General features: G+C 36.5%; 1 protein-coding gene across 2 annotated transcripts in view; it reads right to left on the bottom strand.

Annotated features, from left to right (window-relative positions):
- Window positions 1-1353: 1353 nt before the first annotated feature.
- The window catches only part of LOC139143629 (MAGUK p55 subfamily member 7-like), a 65690-nt gene continuing 50538 nt past the window's right edge, over window positions 1354-16505 (bottom strand). For both annotated transcript variants that reach the window (XM_070714118.1, XM_070714119.1), the window contains 8 exons: window positions 16238-16312; window positions 15446-15695; window positions 14937-15032; window positions 14529-14615; window positions 13999-14079; window positions 13383-13585; window positions 9223-9363; window positions 1354-7044 (listed from right to left, as the gene is read on the bottom strand). In XM_070714118.1, the coding sequence (XP_070570219.1) occupies window positions 6868-7044; window positions 9223-9363; window positions 13383-13585; window positions 13999-14079; window positions 14529-14615; window positions 14937-15032; window positions 15446-15695; window positions 16238-16312 (1110 nt within the window). In that variant the 3' untranslated portion in view covers window positions 1354-6867. The remainder of the gene's footprint in view (window positions 7045-9222; window positions 9364-13382; window positions 13586-13998; window positions 14080-14528; window positions 14616-14936; window positions 15033-15445; window positions 15696-16237; window positions 16313-16505) is intronic.

Below are 16505 nucleotides of genomic sequence, written 5' to 3'. Positions count from 1 at the left end.
AGCATCTTTGTTCTGGACAGAAGTGTTTTTAAGGTTTTAAGTAAGAATACTTACACTGCTGAGATGTAGCTCTAGTCTTGAACACAGATATGCTTGAAAGCCACAGTACCGTGTTATTTGCAATACACAACTAAGGTACATCTTTACTTGGTAGCCAATGGAGGGACCGTAATCAATGTATAAAAGTTTAAAGGAAGACAGTGTCTGGAGAAGTGTGTGACTTCATGTTGCTATGGAGTCATTATAGGAACGAAATTCAAATTTCTTGTGGTAAAAAAGTTTTGCCAGGTGCGGTGAAGTCAAATCATAGGGAATTCAGGCTCCGATGATGATGATGATTAAACATTAAAAATGAAGGAAAATAAAAATATAATCGGAGTCAGTAAAGTTGTTGTTGTTGTTATTGTTGTTGTTGATAGTATTTGATGAAAAGAACAAAGTATGGGTTGCAAATTCAATACAGCCTTTATAGTATACTATACACATGCGCTGCAAAATTCAATACAGCCTAACTATACATGTGAGTTGCAGCCTAACTATACTATGCGTTGCAAATTCAATACAGCCTAACTATACATGTGCGTTGTAGCCTAACTATACATGTGCGTTGCAAATTCAATACAGCTTAAACATTTAGGCTGGATGAGAGATGTGAATGAATTTACATACTGATAATACTTTTTTGTCAACATTTAATATTGTTGACATCATAATCAATAAAGAGAAAATGCATTTTTTCCTGAGAAAGGATCTTATCTCATGCATTCCTGTGACATGAACTCTCTGCACCTGGTGCGGGAATGTGTTTTCTTCCCATTTTTAACTTTCTTTTTATATTGCGTTAGCAATCACTGTGCCAGCTACAAAGATACTACCATTTAACTTTCAGCAAAATAGTTTGGGTCAATATACTTGAAAATGTGACCAATATTCAACTCATAAAATTATTTGGTACGGCCTCGTTGTCTTACCCTTTCAGCACCATGGTTTGGCCCAATCCCATTGTTTAACAAGTTAACTTTGGACCCATGTAGAGCAATATGGGGTGAAAGGGTATAAACTGGAGAGACTACACCCTGTAAACTGTACTGTGAACCAGACGCCAAGGGGTCAACTTGTTCTTTACATAACAAGGTTTAAAAACATCACTTTAAATTCTTAAAATTAAGACTACAAATAACAATTGGAGATACACGTACTCCAGCAAGTAAATTTTTGGTGTCCAGTTGGTGAGTTAGTTTTCACTAATTCATGAAAATTGGGGAAATATTTGATGATGAAAGAATTTAATCCGTGAAAAAAAAAAGTCAATGACCCGGGCAACTGTGAACAGTGAACACAAACAAGTCGATGTTTTACAAAGAAGTGTTTATTTACTTGTTACTGTATCTTGTAGAATGATTATGTAAAAACAAATAAAATAAATTGCATCAATACAAATATTATTGGCGATAAAAGGTCACGGAAAGTAAAATATGTGAAGAATTGAAACTTGTTCCCATGAAATATGTCTTGTAAAGTGATAAATGATTACATGAAATTTAAATCAAATGTTGGCATAAAACTGATATAACTTACTATATATTTCTTGTCAATGTAAAATACGTGCCTGTATGAGATGTTTAAAATGCTATATACTGAATCTATTGCAAGACTTACAAGATCTAAAAGGAATTTTTTTTTTCAAATAAACTTAAAAATAAGCCTCACTGTCATATTCTATCTCTACTATGTACAGAAGAAAACATTCGATCAGATCACTTTTTCAATATACCTAGGTCAATACGTTCATTGAAAGGTGTCCGGATAAAACAGGGCTGTATGCTTCTTTCACACAGATGTTTTGTCAATGATCTAACCCATGTTTCCTTTTGTGTATGTCAAAAATTAATCAAATTACATTTATGAGTCTTTTTCTCTGCACTGATGTTGTAACAGTTGATGGCTCAGTTCATTGGTTAAGGTAGTATGCGCCTCGAAAGTGAAAGACTTAAACTTTGCTCAAACTTTCCCTAAGAAATATTTCAACCATTCTCTTTCAAAATCAAGAGAAATCGGGGGTTACCATGCAAATTTTGGTACTAGAGAAACAAATAACCCAAGATTTACCGATAGTTGAAATTAAAAATGGCCACCATCCCTGTGTTAACCTAATGGAGAAACAAAAATTTCAAATTTCGAAAAACTAAGCAGATTGAAAGTGTTCTTACACCAAGAGCTTTAAAATGAACCCCCACAAGTGGTATATCAGGAGAGAATTGTAAAAGTTTGAGAGTCCGAATGTCTGTCTCTGAGGCACGTTCTACCTTAATATTAAAGGTGAATGCTATCCTATTCTCTGTGGTTGACTCAAACTAACTACAGTACCAACTACCATCCTCAAACAACTTAACCTTTCATCTCACATTGATTTGAAATTAGGATTCAAATCACAAGTACCATATAATATCCTATGAAAAGAATCAACTTGAAGATTTCTGAGATGTCAAGTCATTCTCTTCAGGCGTCTTGGCATAAATTACAAATATAGTGTACAACATGTAAGAAAAACATAACTGACAACTGATTTTTTTAATAATACAGCAAAATATCAGAACTGTATTCTAATCTGTCTCTATGAAATGTAAGATTGAAGGTATGATGTTTTGTTTGTCTTTGAGTTGGTCATCTGTCATCTCAATGAGTTTGTTGACTCATGTTACCAATGACATAAACCTATAAGCAAAATTGCTTATGCTGAAGTGGTAGAGTAGGACTCTCAGAATTAGATACAGTACGAAACTATTCGATAAACTTGAAGATTCCAGCTTTATATATCGGGAATGTGTGACATACATGTATGTATTGTATAGGAATTTTAGAGTTGGTAGAATTGATCTGATACAAGATCTCAAATACAGGTACAAATATTAAGATGGTTGAGGCTTTAATTCAGTTTTCAGTTTTTCATATCATTTACAGTCATCCTTATCATCAATATTTTGTCATTGCGTGACATTTTACTTTCTGATTTCGTGTATATTCATTATCATGCCATTTTTTCTCCACTGTACGTTGCATATTTTGAAAGAAACAAGCATAAAATGAGAACGAAATGGCTTTATACTAGAACTATCTAGAATGTTTGGTTTGTGAGTTCTACTCTGTTAAAAGTACAAATTGGCAGTACAGCGAAGTGAAGTTTTGCTGTACACTGGATGAGGTAGCAGTTGCCCTTTCAAGTGAACTGATGTACCACTGACCGAAGAATGTTGACTTAGATGCAGGAGAACTTTACATTTTAAATATTCTAGTATAATGCTGATGCAAAGACATTTCCATAAAATCCTTAAATGATTCAAAGATAGCAGAAATTTTGTATTCAGAGAATACCCTGTGAGGTAGCATCCACTTGAAGCAGACGATTACTGGGATTAACCCTTTGAGTGCCAAAGTTAATTTTTGTCGCATTCATAAAATGTAACCCAGTCAATTTTTTTCAGATTTTTCCCAAAATTCTGATCAAAAACTGTAGCCATTTAAAAGTGATACCCAGTTGGTCCAAAATTATCAAAATAAATGTAGGAAAATTCGTGATCATTTTAAAATGTTGCACTAAAATTTTGGTGGCAAAAATTACAACATTCAAAGGGTTAACAGAGTATTTGGGTCAAGGAGAGTTTTTATGACAAGTTTTCAGATGATGTCTGTACTGACAAAACATCAATTCTTTTTCTCTTTCAGCTTAACAAATTTGAACAGAAATGATCTACAAGATTGTCGGTTGGCCACATATAAGATAGAGGCAAGTTATGTGAGTGACATGCTAGAGAGCAAATACGAACTGTGTTACATCAGTGAATACATACCACATTCTCAGAGTGTTGAAACGTTTAGCTGAAACCAATGCCTCAGTTCACAATGCTTGTGTACACCTCTGAGTTGCTTCATAAAATCAAGTCGATGATCAATAAAATTTTGTGCCTCCTTTACCCATCTTGACATTGGAAGTCAGCTGTTAATTCACGTTCCCTTGTCAAATACATGAAAAAATTTAGTAAATAGTGTTCTTTACAATATTCACATTCTAAGAAGATAGATTTAAAGTGAAAATCGATCAGTTAAAATACTACAATATTGTTTCACTTTCTGAAAAATGTTTTGTCTTGTCATGGCAAAATGGCATATCATAATGGTACAAATCAATAATTTATCACATAAATAAACTTAAAAAATCCACTTGCAGAACTATTAATAATGTATAATGTACTTCCTGTTCAGAACATAATGTTCAGAAGTTGTTAAAATCGTCAAAGTAAAATTGGACATAAAATGGATTGACGTTAATAACTATGAACCTCAAAATATCATTGAAGGTAAATCAGACTTTGAAAGACTTCCGATGTAATGCATGTTGTATAATGACACTTCTGACATTGATTGTTTAAAAGTCCCTCGCTTGTAGTTGTTTATACCCCTTTAATATTAGCACTAGTAAAACCCTACAGCATACAGCCAGGAAAGGTTGGACCTTTAGATTTACAAAAGGGAGTGATAAGGTTGAAAGTGATCATGCAGTGTCCCTGTAGATATCTATAGTTGCGATAACTTTGCCAGCACAATTTGAAGCCTGATTGTCAATTATCAGTCAGTATTTCAAAAGTAGAGTGTCCTGTTTTGACTCAGTATACTGCAAAAGCTTCTTGAAAACAAATTACAGCCCATAATTGCACACTATCAGCATTTTATTTGGCCTTATAACTATCAAAATTATGTTCCCGACGATACTTAAGATTATTTTAAGCTGTTCTTGTCCATGATACATACTTCTTATCAATAGATTTTTGTGCAGAAACGGAACGAAAATTGTTCTTTTGTCACTTTACAAATACTCTGTGAAAAAACATTCACGGCCACTGAGTTGATTGTGATATAAATTAGCCACTGTTTGCTAAGAGTTTAGAACATGTATAGACAGACGTATAAAATTCTGTAATTTACAACAGACATACAAAGCATGTATGACTCCCACATGAACTTGTAATATCTAAAAAAATTTCACATGTACAGTTCAGGTTTTTCAGTTAAAATAACAGACTTACATGTACGATAGAAATGTCTTAAACATGGAGATATGGCCGGTCTTTGAGGTAAAATGATGACCTTTGACCGATAATGCTTTCGGCATGCAAAATGAGGTACAGTTTGTACAAGATATTTATGATGATCAAGTTCATGAGGTGCCACTGACCATCATTGATAGATTATTAGATTTTATTCACGGATTATGTTTTACTGGTGGATTAGCCCTGAGAACAACAATATTGCAAGAATTGCATAAACACAGGAGTTGATTTCAAATGTAAAGTGTATTACTGATGATAAAATGTTATCAATCATGAGACATTCTTAACAATTATTATCATTTTAATCTACAGTGAAGTGTATTTAATGAATATTAGGACTGATGTACGGTATTTTCACTAGGAGAAGGAAATTCACGCACAGAGTGAGGTAGAAATAAATGCAATATTGCCTCCCTACATTGTATATGATATCCCATCATGCAATCCACTGAATAATACATATGCATTGTGGGAAGTTCATGATGAAGTGGTGGACAGGGCTAAAAATCTTTAAAATCTAGCATAAGATAATGGTCAGTGGCACTCAAAAAACTTGCATCACCAAGATTAACTGAAGATCAGTCGGATTACATCAGTGTTATGAGCACAAGCAGTGTTTTGAAGACTGACAATTTGTGCTCAGATTTGGACGAACACCTACAGACCTAAATGCATCGTTACACATTGAAATTTTACATTAATAACTTTATTGCTGAAGTTGTTGTTTTCGCTACTGGCCTAAAAATTCAGCTACAAATTATGCTGAAACCAAATGTCTGAGGACTTTTATCTTGGGAGTGTCCTTGGAGAGACATAGGATAGAGAAACTGTGTACCATGCAAACAAGAACCGTGACAAAAGTAAATGTAACAGGCATCAATGTGAATTAATTAACAATTTGAGCAATAAAGTTACCAGCAGGTTCACAAATCACACACAGAGACACTATCTCTGAAATCATTTTTTCCCACAGTTTATAAAGACCAAGAATATTTGTTGGACATCAACAATGAATATATACACATATATAATTGCCTCAACTTTATACAGGACGTTTATTTTTCATTGATATGAGAACAAGATGTGTGTTGATTTTAAAATAACAATTTAATGTGTGATATAAAGTCTGAAGAGTTGATTCCGCAATCGGTGGAGTTGTTTTGTAATGATAGGTTAAAAGATACACCACAAAAATATCACTGGAAACTAGTGTGGCTGTCATATCTTAATTGTGGGAAGATGGAAAAGCACTGACAATTGCTGGGTTGACATCACTCTCTTGGGAAAAATGTGATATCAGTGTGATGGGATGTTCAACTTACCCACCCTAGTTTTTGAATGGAACTGTCCATTTATTCATAGATACAATGAGACATCTATTTTTTTGAGGGGAGCACCATAGTACCCTGCAGTAAAATCTGTCTGACGATGGAAAACGACGGATATTTGATCCAACAGTCATGTCTACGGGTAGGATGACTAGATCATAAAGCCAGAATACCAAAAGTCTTCCCCATTTCTCAAAAATCTTCTACCAGGTGATGTTCATGCCAAATTTCTCAGTGTTCCCAGCATGTTGAACACAAAACTGTTGCAGCTGTGCTTTAACCCTTTCACCACCATGGTTTGACCCAAACCCATTGTTATTAATGGTGAGTGTGGACCAGTTTACAGGAAATAGGGGTGAACAGGTTAAAACTGATTATCTCATTCTAATTCCTGACACCAAAGACGGTCTTGGTTACATAAAATTTTCCAGTCACTATCTGACCCAGAATGATGGCACCCACTGTGGCTCATTCTCAATCTTATAAGCTATCACCCGTAATTCACTATAAGCAACCTGTAAATCGTCATTGACCAAGACATAGTCAAAGTAATGGCTGTACACAGACTCTATCCGTTGACTTGTGGCAAGCATCTCTTGTAGTTCTTCATCCTGTAGGAGGTCAGAGGAAAAAAAAAATTTAGATATTATAACTGAATGCTCAAATTTTAATATTTTTTCCAATTAAAAGGACTGAACAAAATTAACAAACATTTAAGGTATTATGTGCCTAGAAAGTGAAAGACTTCAACTTTTGCTCAAACATTCCTCAATGAAACTTTTAATTACCACATCAAGAATAAAAATCACGGGTCAAAGTGCAAAGTTTGGAACTATAGATACAAACTACCTGACATTTACCGATATTTGAAATTCAAGATGGCTGTTGCCATCCCTGTGTTAACTCTATGGCAAAAAATTCAATTTTCGATGTTCCAAAAAAAGGAGAAGGTAAACGTTTTTCTTGTTCCAAGTGCTTTAAGGATGTACGATCGGAAAAATATAAGCGTACTGCGCCGATTTCCGCGCAGAAATGTATCCATAGTAACCACGCGCGCATAGTGACGTTCCGAACGTTTTTGCGTTGTACAAAATGTCGTCTGCAGGTAAAGGAAAATCGCACCGAGAAAATGTTCAGCGTGCCCTCAAAACACGCTGGAAGGTACGAGAATTCAGCAAAGAGATAAAAAAAAAATGCAACATGACCGTAGCCTGTACAGCGTAAATCAGAAGTGTGACGTCTGATTTGCTATTCGTGGTTATAGGCCTAATTCCAATGATAGTGTCGCTAGTAGACCTACCGGAGAATGGAAGAATGGCCGTCGCATAGTCGATTTGAGTGAACTAGCCGAAAATCTTGACACTTGTGTCAGTTGTGGGCTTGCCTTTACGATTGTCATCGTGTATTGGAGAAACGCCAAGTTCACGGCCTCGGTATAGTGTGTGACAACTTACTTAGCCTGCAGCGAAGTCAACCTAATCCCCACCGATAAGCGTTACGGCAATAAATATTACGTGATTTTTTGTATGCTGTATTAATGTATAGACTCTAAAAGTAGAAGAACCTAAAAGTCTTTGCTTTGTTCTGTCATTTCCCTCTCATTAAAGTTTAATGGTAGGTTTAAATCATGACCATGCCTGGACAGGGCCACTGCAGGTAGCCACGGCAGGTCAGCGGCATTTGAAGAGCGCCCTCGTGCGACGAACCCGGGAGAGCATGGTTTATCGCCAGAACCTGTAAATCCTAGTAAGTTTTTGCAAAATTGTGAAAAATCGAGCTCGGTGACCTACTAAACAAAATGTGGTTTTGGAAAATTCACAAAAAGTGCTATTATTTGGCAAAGTTTGGGAAAATTGACATTAGTAGAAACTATCAATAATTAATAAATTACCCTCTCCCATTCCTAAAATTTGGGGCATATTTGTTGCAATTTTGGTTAAAAAATAAATATGATGACTTTTTAACTCAATTTTAATGTAAGTAAAATCTTCAAAGTAGCTTAGGTTTATAATTTCTTTATTCTTTTACAGTGTAAACGTGAAAAATGCAATCATGATATAAATATGAAAATGATGACCTGTTTTGTTGATTTTTAGTGATTTTGTGAAAAACCGTGAATTTTTAATGTCATTTCGTAAGAAAACAAGCGTGGTGACCCCATGTTTTTTTCCCAGTTTTGGACTATTCCACATATGTAGGTATTCAAAATCCCCATTTGAAAAAATTGACATTACTTTTACTTTTTCCGATCGTACTTCTTTAAAATGAGCCCCCATAAGTGGTAGATCAGAAAATTGTAAAAATTTGAGAGTTCGAATATCTGTCCCAGTAGCGCATTCTACCTTAACCTGTTCACCCCCAAGTCCATGTATACAGGTCCACAATTACCATTGATAACAATGGGTTTGGGCCAAACCATGGTGGTGAAAGGGTTAAGGGTAAGAAAAAAATCAGCAAAAACCCTATAAGTTCTGTCACATATCAATACATGACTGTAAATCATGTACATATAAACTGTATCATGATTGGTGTGCCTTCTATTGTACGAGATGTCCAAACAATTTAATCAAATTTAAAAACCTCAATGAATTTATCTTTGTCATATCTATATACATATACATGTAATAAACAGATGTCTGGATCAGATTGTAATGTTTCAGAGAGAGTATTGATCTGATAGTAAGTCAGTGATTATGTCAATGGGTTACTAACACAGTATTTCTCAATATTCATTGTATATCACAATGAACAGAAGGGACGACAATGATAGATGTTTGTTTGAAACTTACCGTAAATGTTCTTGTCAACGTTGCGTCTAATGTTGACTTGGCATTTGAGAGTAGCCTGGTCACTCGTAGTCTTTCTAATGACGGTGGTTTGACAAACACAACATACGGCTTCACATCAGATATCTTCAACATCTTCAGGGCCTACAATTAACAGTGATGCCAAACAGAATAGGTTTATGAATAAACCAAATCACCTTGATTTTTGAATGCCACCATACGTATGTCATGACTGCAGAGTGACTTTAAGCCTTTTACCAACATCATTTGGCCCAGACCATTTGCTATCAATGGTGAGGACCTATCAACAGGGAACTTGAGTGTACAGGTTAAAGACAAAATCAAAAATTCAAAGGATTGAACAAATTAAAGAACTTCAAACAAACTTATTTTGTGTTATTGTCTGCAAAGCTGGTTATTGACAGCACTTTGAATTCTTTAAAGAGGAAAGTCCAGCGCCGTGGGCGCACAATAGGCAACGTCGTAGTGACGTCGGTTGTTGGCAAACACTGGGCGGGATGGTTAAACACTTGCTTAGTCGTTGGCTTATCAGAGAAACATAAACTATCTTTTACACCAGGAACTACCGATAATCACCTCTGCCTGAATATTACGGAAGTGTGTAGGGTTCACACAATTCGAGACTACATTATAACTAGGGTGGAGTACTGGTCGAGGGGCTGTGGTCTGGTCGACAGACCTTCCCTGACTGTGATTTCTTCGCTACTAAGGTGACTGTATGCCGTACGTTGTGAGTTCGAATCCAATCAAAATTTACTGAATTCAAATCACAGTCGTTTTGTGGTTCGATAGACAGCGATGCGATGACCGCTGTGGTATGCAATAGAAATACATGTATAGGAAGTTATGAAACAGAATGGCCGCTCATGTATCGCCGAGTTCGGAGACGAATTTCCATCATACAATTTACTCAATAAACAGCAACGATGTATGGCTTTCAATACATCTCTGAATTTCTGCTAACCTTTTTGCGTCTATGTAGATGTGTGCATATTCCGTTGCGATTTCAAACGGAACCCGGTTTTCAACCCCCTGGTTTCAACCCCCCGGCGTTCATCAACACGGAACGGATACTTTCTCACAACAGCAGCGGGTGATTTGAATGTGAAAGCGCTGTGATGGAAGCCAGTAGTTGAAATGGACATAGTATTACGAGCTTCGGAAGGAAGATAGAAAACGAAGGTCTTGACTTGGTTCAGGAGAGAATTTCCTCGGGCACTGTATTGAGTTTAAATCTAGCCCTGAACATCTCGTGCTCGGTACAAGCGCGCAAACTAGACATATAAAAAATAAGGGGAAAGTCTAGCAAATAGATGATAGTCTCTAAGGACGGCAGCAGATTGTGATCGTAAGCAATCGTAAGTTAGAACCTTCTACTGTTTGTAGCTTTATGCCATGGCTTTTTTGGTTGGCAGTGATGTAGATAATGGCCGGTCACGCGGCCGGGTTACACGCAGCTTGCAACGGGAAAAAAACTTGTGAATTTGAAAAACAAATCTTCACCCATTCGTAAGCTTATTTTCAGTGTAATTTTGGCATTTCGAACAAATCACAGGAAAGGGTGAAGAAATTTTGAGTAAAACTGATTTAAAACGTTACGATCCCCAGTTTAGAGTTTGGTATGCATGACCCGAAGTATAGTAGTAAGCGCAGATTGCATATCCGGTTACCTCGGATAGGTAACCTCGGAAAACATCGACGACCGTTCGTAATATGCAAATGACATGTGACTGAGACGTTGTGGAAAAGTTGCCGTAGTTCCATAGATGAGCCTACATATTTGAATACTATACATACGCTGCTTGCTGTTCCGATATGTAAGCCAGAATCTTCAACAAAGGAAACTACTAGTAATCTGTGACAATGGTCAGCCAAATATTTTGAAATACATTGGTAAAGAAAGTAAATGACGCTGATGAGTCCCCCAGGACAGCTGTGCAGGGCCGTGGTCGTCGTCGATGAGTACTCGAGTATGGATGATCGATCTACAACGCAATAGTGGCAACGATGTAATCGACACTGAAATTTTAATTCCACTCAGCTCAACTGAATTGAATCAACTGATATAAACATGACCAAACTTGTCACAATGCCAAAGGTACTTCCTCAAAATGTGAGTCAAAAGATTCAGTTTCGATGCCTGAAGGAAAAAATGAAATTGTGATTGCCTTCAAAACGACGTGTGAAGACTCTCAATGTTCATAACTTTTTACAGGAACACATACAAAACGTTTTTTTCAAGACCACCAATCACTCCAAAAAGAAAATGCCGTTTCTTGCGTGTTCATTACATGTGTCTTATCGTGTACGTTGTATGTGGCTGTGTATGCGTATGTTTAGGTACATAACGGTGATTTTAGTGATAAGTCAGTACGCTTTGTTAGTTGTGCTCGGCAGGGATCAAGATCGCCCAGGCCGCAATTTGAATTTGAGTAATCATGATTGGCAGCATACATTAACATTTAGAACAGAGGTCAAATGGACATTCTGGACCCACGCTTTGTGAAAATATGCGTTCTCTGTATTAAATAACATTGTTTTTCAACGTTTTTTCGACATAAAGGCAGTCGCTATACATTCACAGGTGTCATGTATGAGATTGGACGGAAATTGACGCCGTTCACCCGTCGAATTTCTTGAAATCTCGGAGTAAATCGAATGCGTCTTACCCGTAGCGTGGCTTTTTCACATCTGCATAGTCTTACCATAATCCCCCTTTTGTAGGGGAATTTCCTCTTTAAAAGTCCCCTAAGCTGGACTGTTGGCAGCATACAATCACCATTTTTACAAAGTAGGGCTTGAATCTAAACATTTTGTAGAAAATATTTGTAATACATTCATAGGATATCTATTGTAAAGATACCCCAAGGTATGCTTATTTGAGTTCACTGTAAGACCAAAATATATCTAAGTTTCACAGGAGCCCGATGCATAAAGTTATCCTATGAGCTCTAGCTGAAAATAAATTCTGATGCCTTACTTCTTTTATATTTGTGTTGTCTGTTTAAAGCCGGAGCCTCCCTTTAAAAGGGTGCCAACCTATGGCGGCGTTCACTGTGTAAGTGGACACCAAACAGGTAACATGAGGGCACACGCTCCAGAAAATGCCACTTTTTAGTTTTTTCCGACCGCAAAAACGTTGACAGACTGCCAAGTGGTTAGCACGAAGCTGCTGCCGATCAAACCCTGTGGTTATATTCAAATTCTAACTTGACTGGACGATGCTTTTTCAGGAAATTCGAGTGTGGTGCTGGGGAACAAATGACCGTTGGCAATTTGAACCGACTGTCAATCAAACGGTTATATAAGCTCTGTTTGCAGGATTAGCAAAATGTGACAAAAGATGGAGATCAGTTTGTGTAATTAATGTTATAGAAATCAAACATCGTACTGGCCATGTGTTTGACTGGGAGGAGAACTCCACTAATGCGAGAACCTGGGATTGAAAAGTGCGGCTTTAAAGCAAAAGGTTGCTTCTTTGTTGATTATTTTTGTCATTTTGTATTTGAGAGGTCATTTATTTGGTCTGAAATGTGATCCATGCTGAATGAGTTGACAGCCGAAAAGACCTTTAACCCTGCTTTTAGACAAAACAGATCAGAGTGCAATGATACAATTTCTGGTATGTACAGGAATATGTACATGTACCAATGAGCATATGGTTGTACTCTCACACACCGCGAGCCTCTGTAAGTTATGTTTTTTTAACGCAATGCATGATTAATATGATCTACAAAATGATTGATTTTGAGAAGGTATTCTAAGACAGTAGTACAGAGTAAAAATACAGCCACTTTGTCCTTTTGTATGATAAAGTGTTTTTAAATGAATGTATCTGATTATATTTAACCTCTTCCACCTTGATTCCCAATGACTTTATTAAGCTATACCATTGTAAACAATGTATTTGGGCAAAACCATTGTAGTATAAGGGTAAAGCTTGTTATCAGAAGGGCAAGCAGCGTAGAATGTTCAACGATAAAAAAAGCAGCGGGGTAAATATTTTCAAAGCTGTGAATTCCTGAACTAGTTTTAGAGACATCAAAAGTACTGAATCTACTGGGCAGAATGGCTGTAATTATTCCTCAATCAGCTGCGCAGTATGACCAACAGCAACTAACTTCCATGTTACAAAAGCTTACCTGTGGGTGGACGTTGAGTATACACACTTTTGCAGCATTGACGACATCATATATTGAATCTAGAGATGTACCATATAGATTACCCTTGTATTCACCGTGTTCTATAAATTTATTATTTTGGATATCAGCTTCCATTTGTTGTCTGGATAGGAAATGATACTCTTTGCTCTCTACTTCTGTTGGCTTTTTCGGTCTTGATGTATCTGTAAAATGCAGAAATATTTATGAACAAGTCCAAGATTATCTGAATTGCCATGCCATCCTTTCAAGAAGGAAGAGGAGGATTTTTGAGCTATACGCTTTCTTATTCATTCAATGAAATAAAACGTTCAAACTTTCTAAATCTCTCAGACAGAACTTGGTGAAAGTTGGTAAAACCCAGCAATTCTAAAATGTCCATGCCTATTTTTCTAGAAACTTAACATTTTTATAGTCACTGTCTTGATGAGGAGAGATTAACAACACAGGCCCCTGACACAGCTCTCTGAAGATTTGCTGATTTCACGGTACTGTATCATCATCACTTGACAAATTGTGAGACAAACACAATATTTAGTTCTCTATTCTATGATTTAGTTCACAGAATACCTATCAACATGGGATGTCATCAACTTACGAGGTATAGTTGCTTTGAAATGACTTGGATCACTGGCAATTAATCTTCTTTTGAGTTCATTTCTACCAATACCAGGTGCACCTATGATAACAAATAAAAAAGTGCAGTTTTTGATACAATGAACACAATTTGGACAGATTGATCCTATATATACTGTTTCAATCTCCTATGCAATTACAAGCACCTTGATGGATGAGTTGGTCTCACTAAGATTTGCAATCTATGTCTGGTCACCAGGTTTAGTGCTCTTATTGTACCCACAGTATGCGATATTAACAGAATGACATTCAGTTATGGGTCAACGGAAGTTCAAGATGAGTTGAAACGAGCAGACATCTAATTGGTCAGTTGGTTCTCCTTTAACATGATTGACGCAAGAATTTATCTGTCTGTTTCTTTGTTTATTTGTTTACCAATATTTATTGATATCATGATTATTTGTACATGGTGACTGTAATTAAGCAGTTAATTAGGTTGGGTAGGACCAATTAATAGTGAATGAAAGTAACAAATTCTCTTCTCTCACTCACCTATAAGCACTATGGGTCTGTATCTACCAGGAGGTGGTTTGTACTTAATTACTTCCTCGTAGACAAGAATTTCTTCATTGTCGTACTCTAAAATCAAGAAAAGGTGAACTCATCACATACATGAAAGGATTGCTTAGTGTTAGCATGTATGAACGGACTTTGGGCATTCCAAACAAAGTGCAACTTTTTATTATCCAAATCCATAGCTGTATTATTTACCCAAAATCTTTTCTCCCAAACCGGTTTGTAATGTCACTGTTTCGGAACTTTTAAGTGGATACAGTGCCCTACAGATAAGATAGATAGATAAATTTGAATGTGACTCAAATCACAAAATTTTTCCCCTAATTTTATGATTTTCTTGTTTCACTTTAGAGACTAAACTTCCCTTGAACTATTGTAACTTACCGTCGTTTTCCTTGGTATGGTACATAATTTTTCTAGTTTTCCGTTTACTACTTCGAAGAGAGCTTCCCCTCCCTGATCCTCTCAAGTTGGGTGACCCTACAGAGAAAATGAAAGTTGTTTATCTTAAATACTGCAATGCCTATTGAAACCCCGGTGAGTGACATGCCGCTTTTGACAATTATTCACAGGACTTTGTTCTGTGATCCAACCTTTTTCTTGGTCTCTTCAGTGAACAGGGTTGAATTATGCAGCATCTGTCTTGGCAACGCACCGTATGTATGTACAGTTGCTCGGTTGTTGTTGACAAATTACAGCAAATGTCATTATTTTGTATAATATGTATCTTGGTGAACTAAAGTTGCTTCAAATAATTTATGCCAGCAGTAGAATTCTGGCTTTCCTTTATCTGTAACAATTTAACTGTGGCTACTAATTTTCTGAAGGCAAGTTTACTACAAACACGTGATGTCTGTATTGCACTTTAATAGTATCTGTGATCCATTCATTACCCATTTCTCTGAGTATTGGACTTCCAGGAATTGTCCTCTTCAGGGCTTCCCTTCTTTCCTGCAACTGTTTTCCCGGAATGAGACCAGCTCTTTGATTTCTGTCTCCTTCCTTCCGTGCTTGCCACCAGCTGGGGTCTTCCTGGTTAACAATGTGCAAAATATCACCTTTTTCAAATGCCAGGCCTGCTTCCTTGCATGGGATGATCCTGTCTTCCATCGGGTCATAGTCAAAGTGCGCCCTCATTCGAACCTGGGAACAATTATATGCAATGTTTATGTCTACATTTGATCACATGATTTCAGCTCTCAAGCAATGCATTATGGGTTAGTCCTCTTTCCCCCAATTTGTATCTATTTCTGTGGTTTGTCTATATAGCCTGGTAGAAAGAGGATTAACTTGCACTGTTTTCTGAAAAGTAGCTGGTTATACAAAGTGCAAATGAGAGATAATCACAGACTTTTATAACAACGACAACTTTGCACATAGTATAATAATTGCGTTGCAATGTCAAGTCCAGATTATAAGTATGTCATATTTACACACTGCTGTTTTACATTGACATTTAAAGGGTTAAAAATACGTTTTGAACAGAATCTCTGAAAGGGAATGCTATACTTTAAACTAATACCATCTTAACCCTGGAAATGTCTCAGAAAATAAACATGATCCAAACAAAGTGGGATGCAAAATGGCAATCTGTACTGACATGATAATGAAACAGTTTAAATGAACACAATGATAGATGGGTGTCCCTGATCCGTGAAAAGTTAAGAATTTCTGATCATCCTTACCTGACTTTCCCTACAGGGTCTGTTTTCCATGTCTGCCGGAACAAGCTTGAAAGTTATAGTGCCATTGATGCCAGCCTGAAAGAACAAAACAGACACTTTTTGCAACTATTTTCACATGTCTGCAATTTTTATTACCTACTTAGTTACTTTGTAGTTTTGTTTCTGTTCCAAGATACATTGATGTTACCTCTTAATATGATACTCTTGGTATAAAGATTTCAAAACGTTTTAAAAGACCATTGAAAAAATGATCACTACAGTGTCTGCT

Source organism: Ptychodera flava, chromosome 11 (assembly GCF_041260155.1).
Source record: "Ptychodera flava strain L36383 chromosome 11, AS_Pfla_20210202, whole genome shotgun sequence".
Classification (NCBI taxonomy): Eukaryota; Metazoa; Hemichordata; class Enteropneusta; family Ptychoderidae; genus Ptychodera; species Ptychodera flava.
The sequence above is the reverse complement of the archived record's forward strand: the minus strand, read 5'-3'. Positions and strand labels throughout refer to the sequence as shown.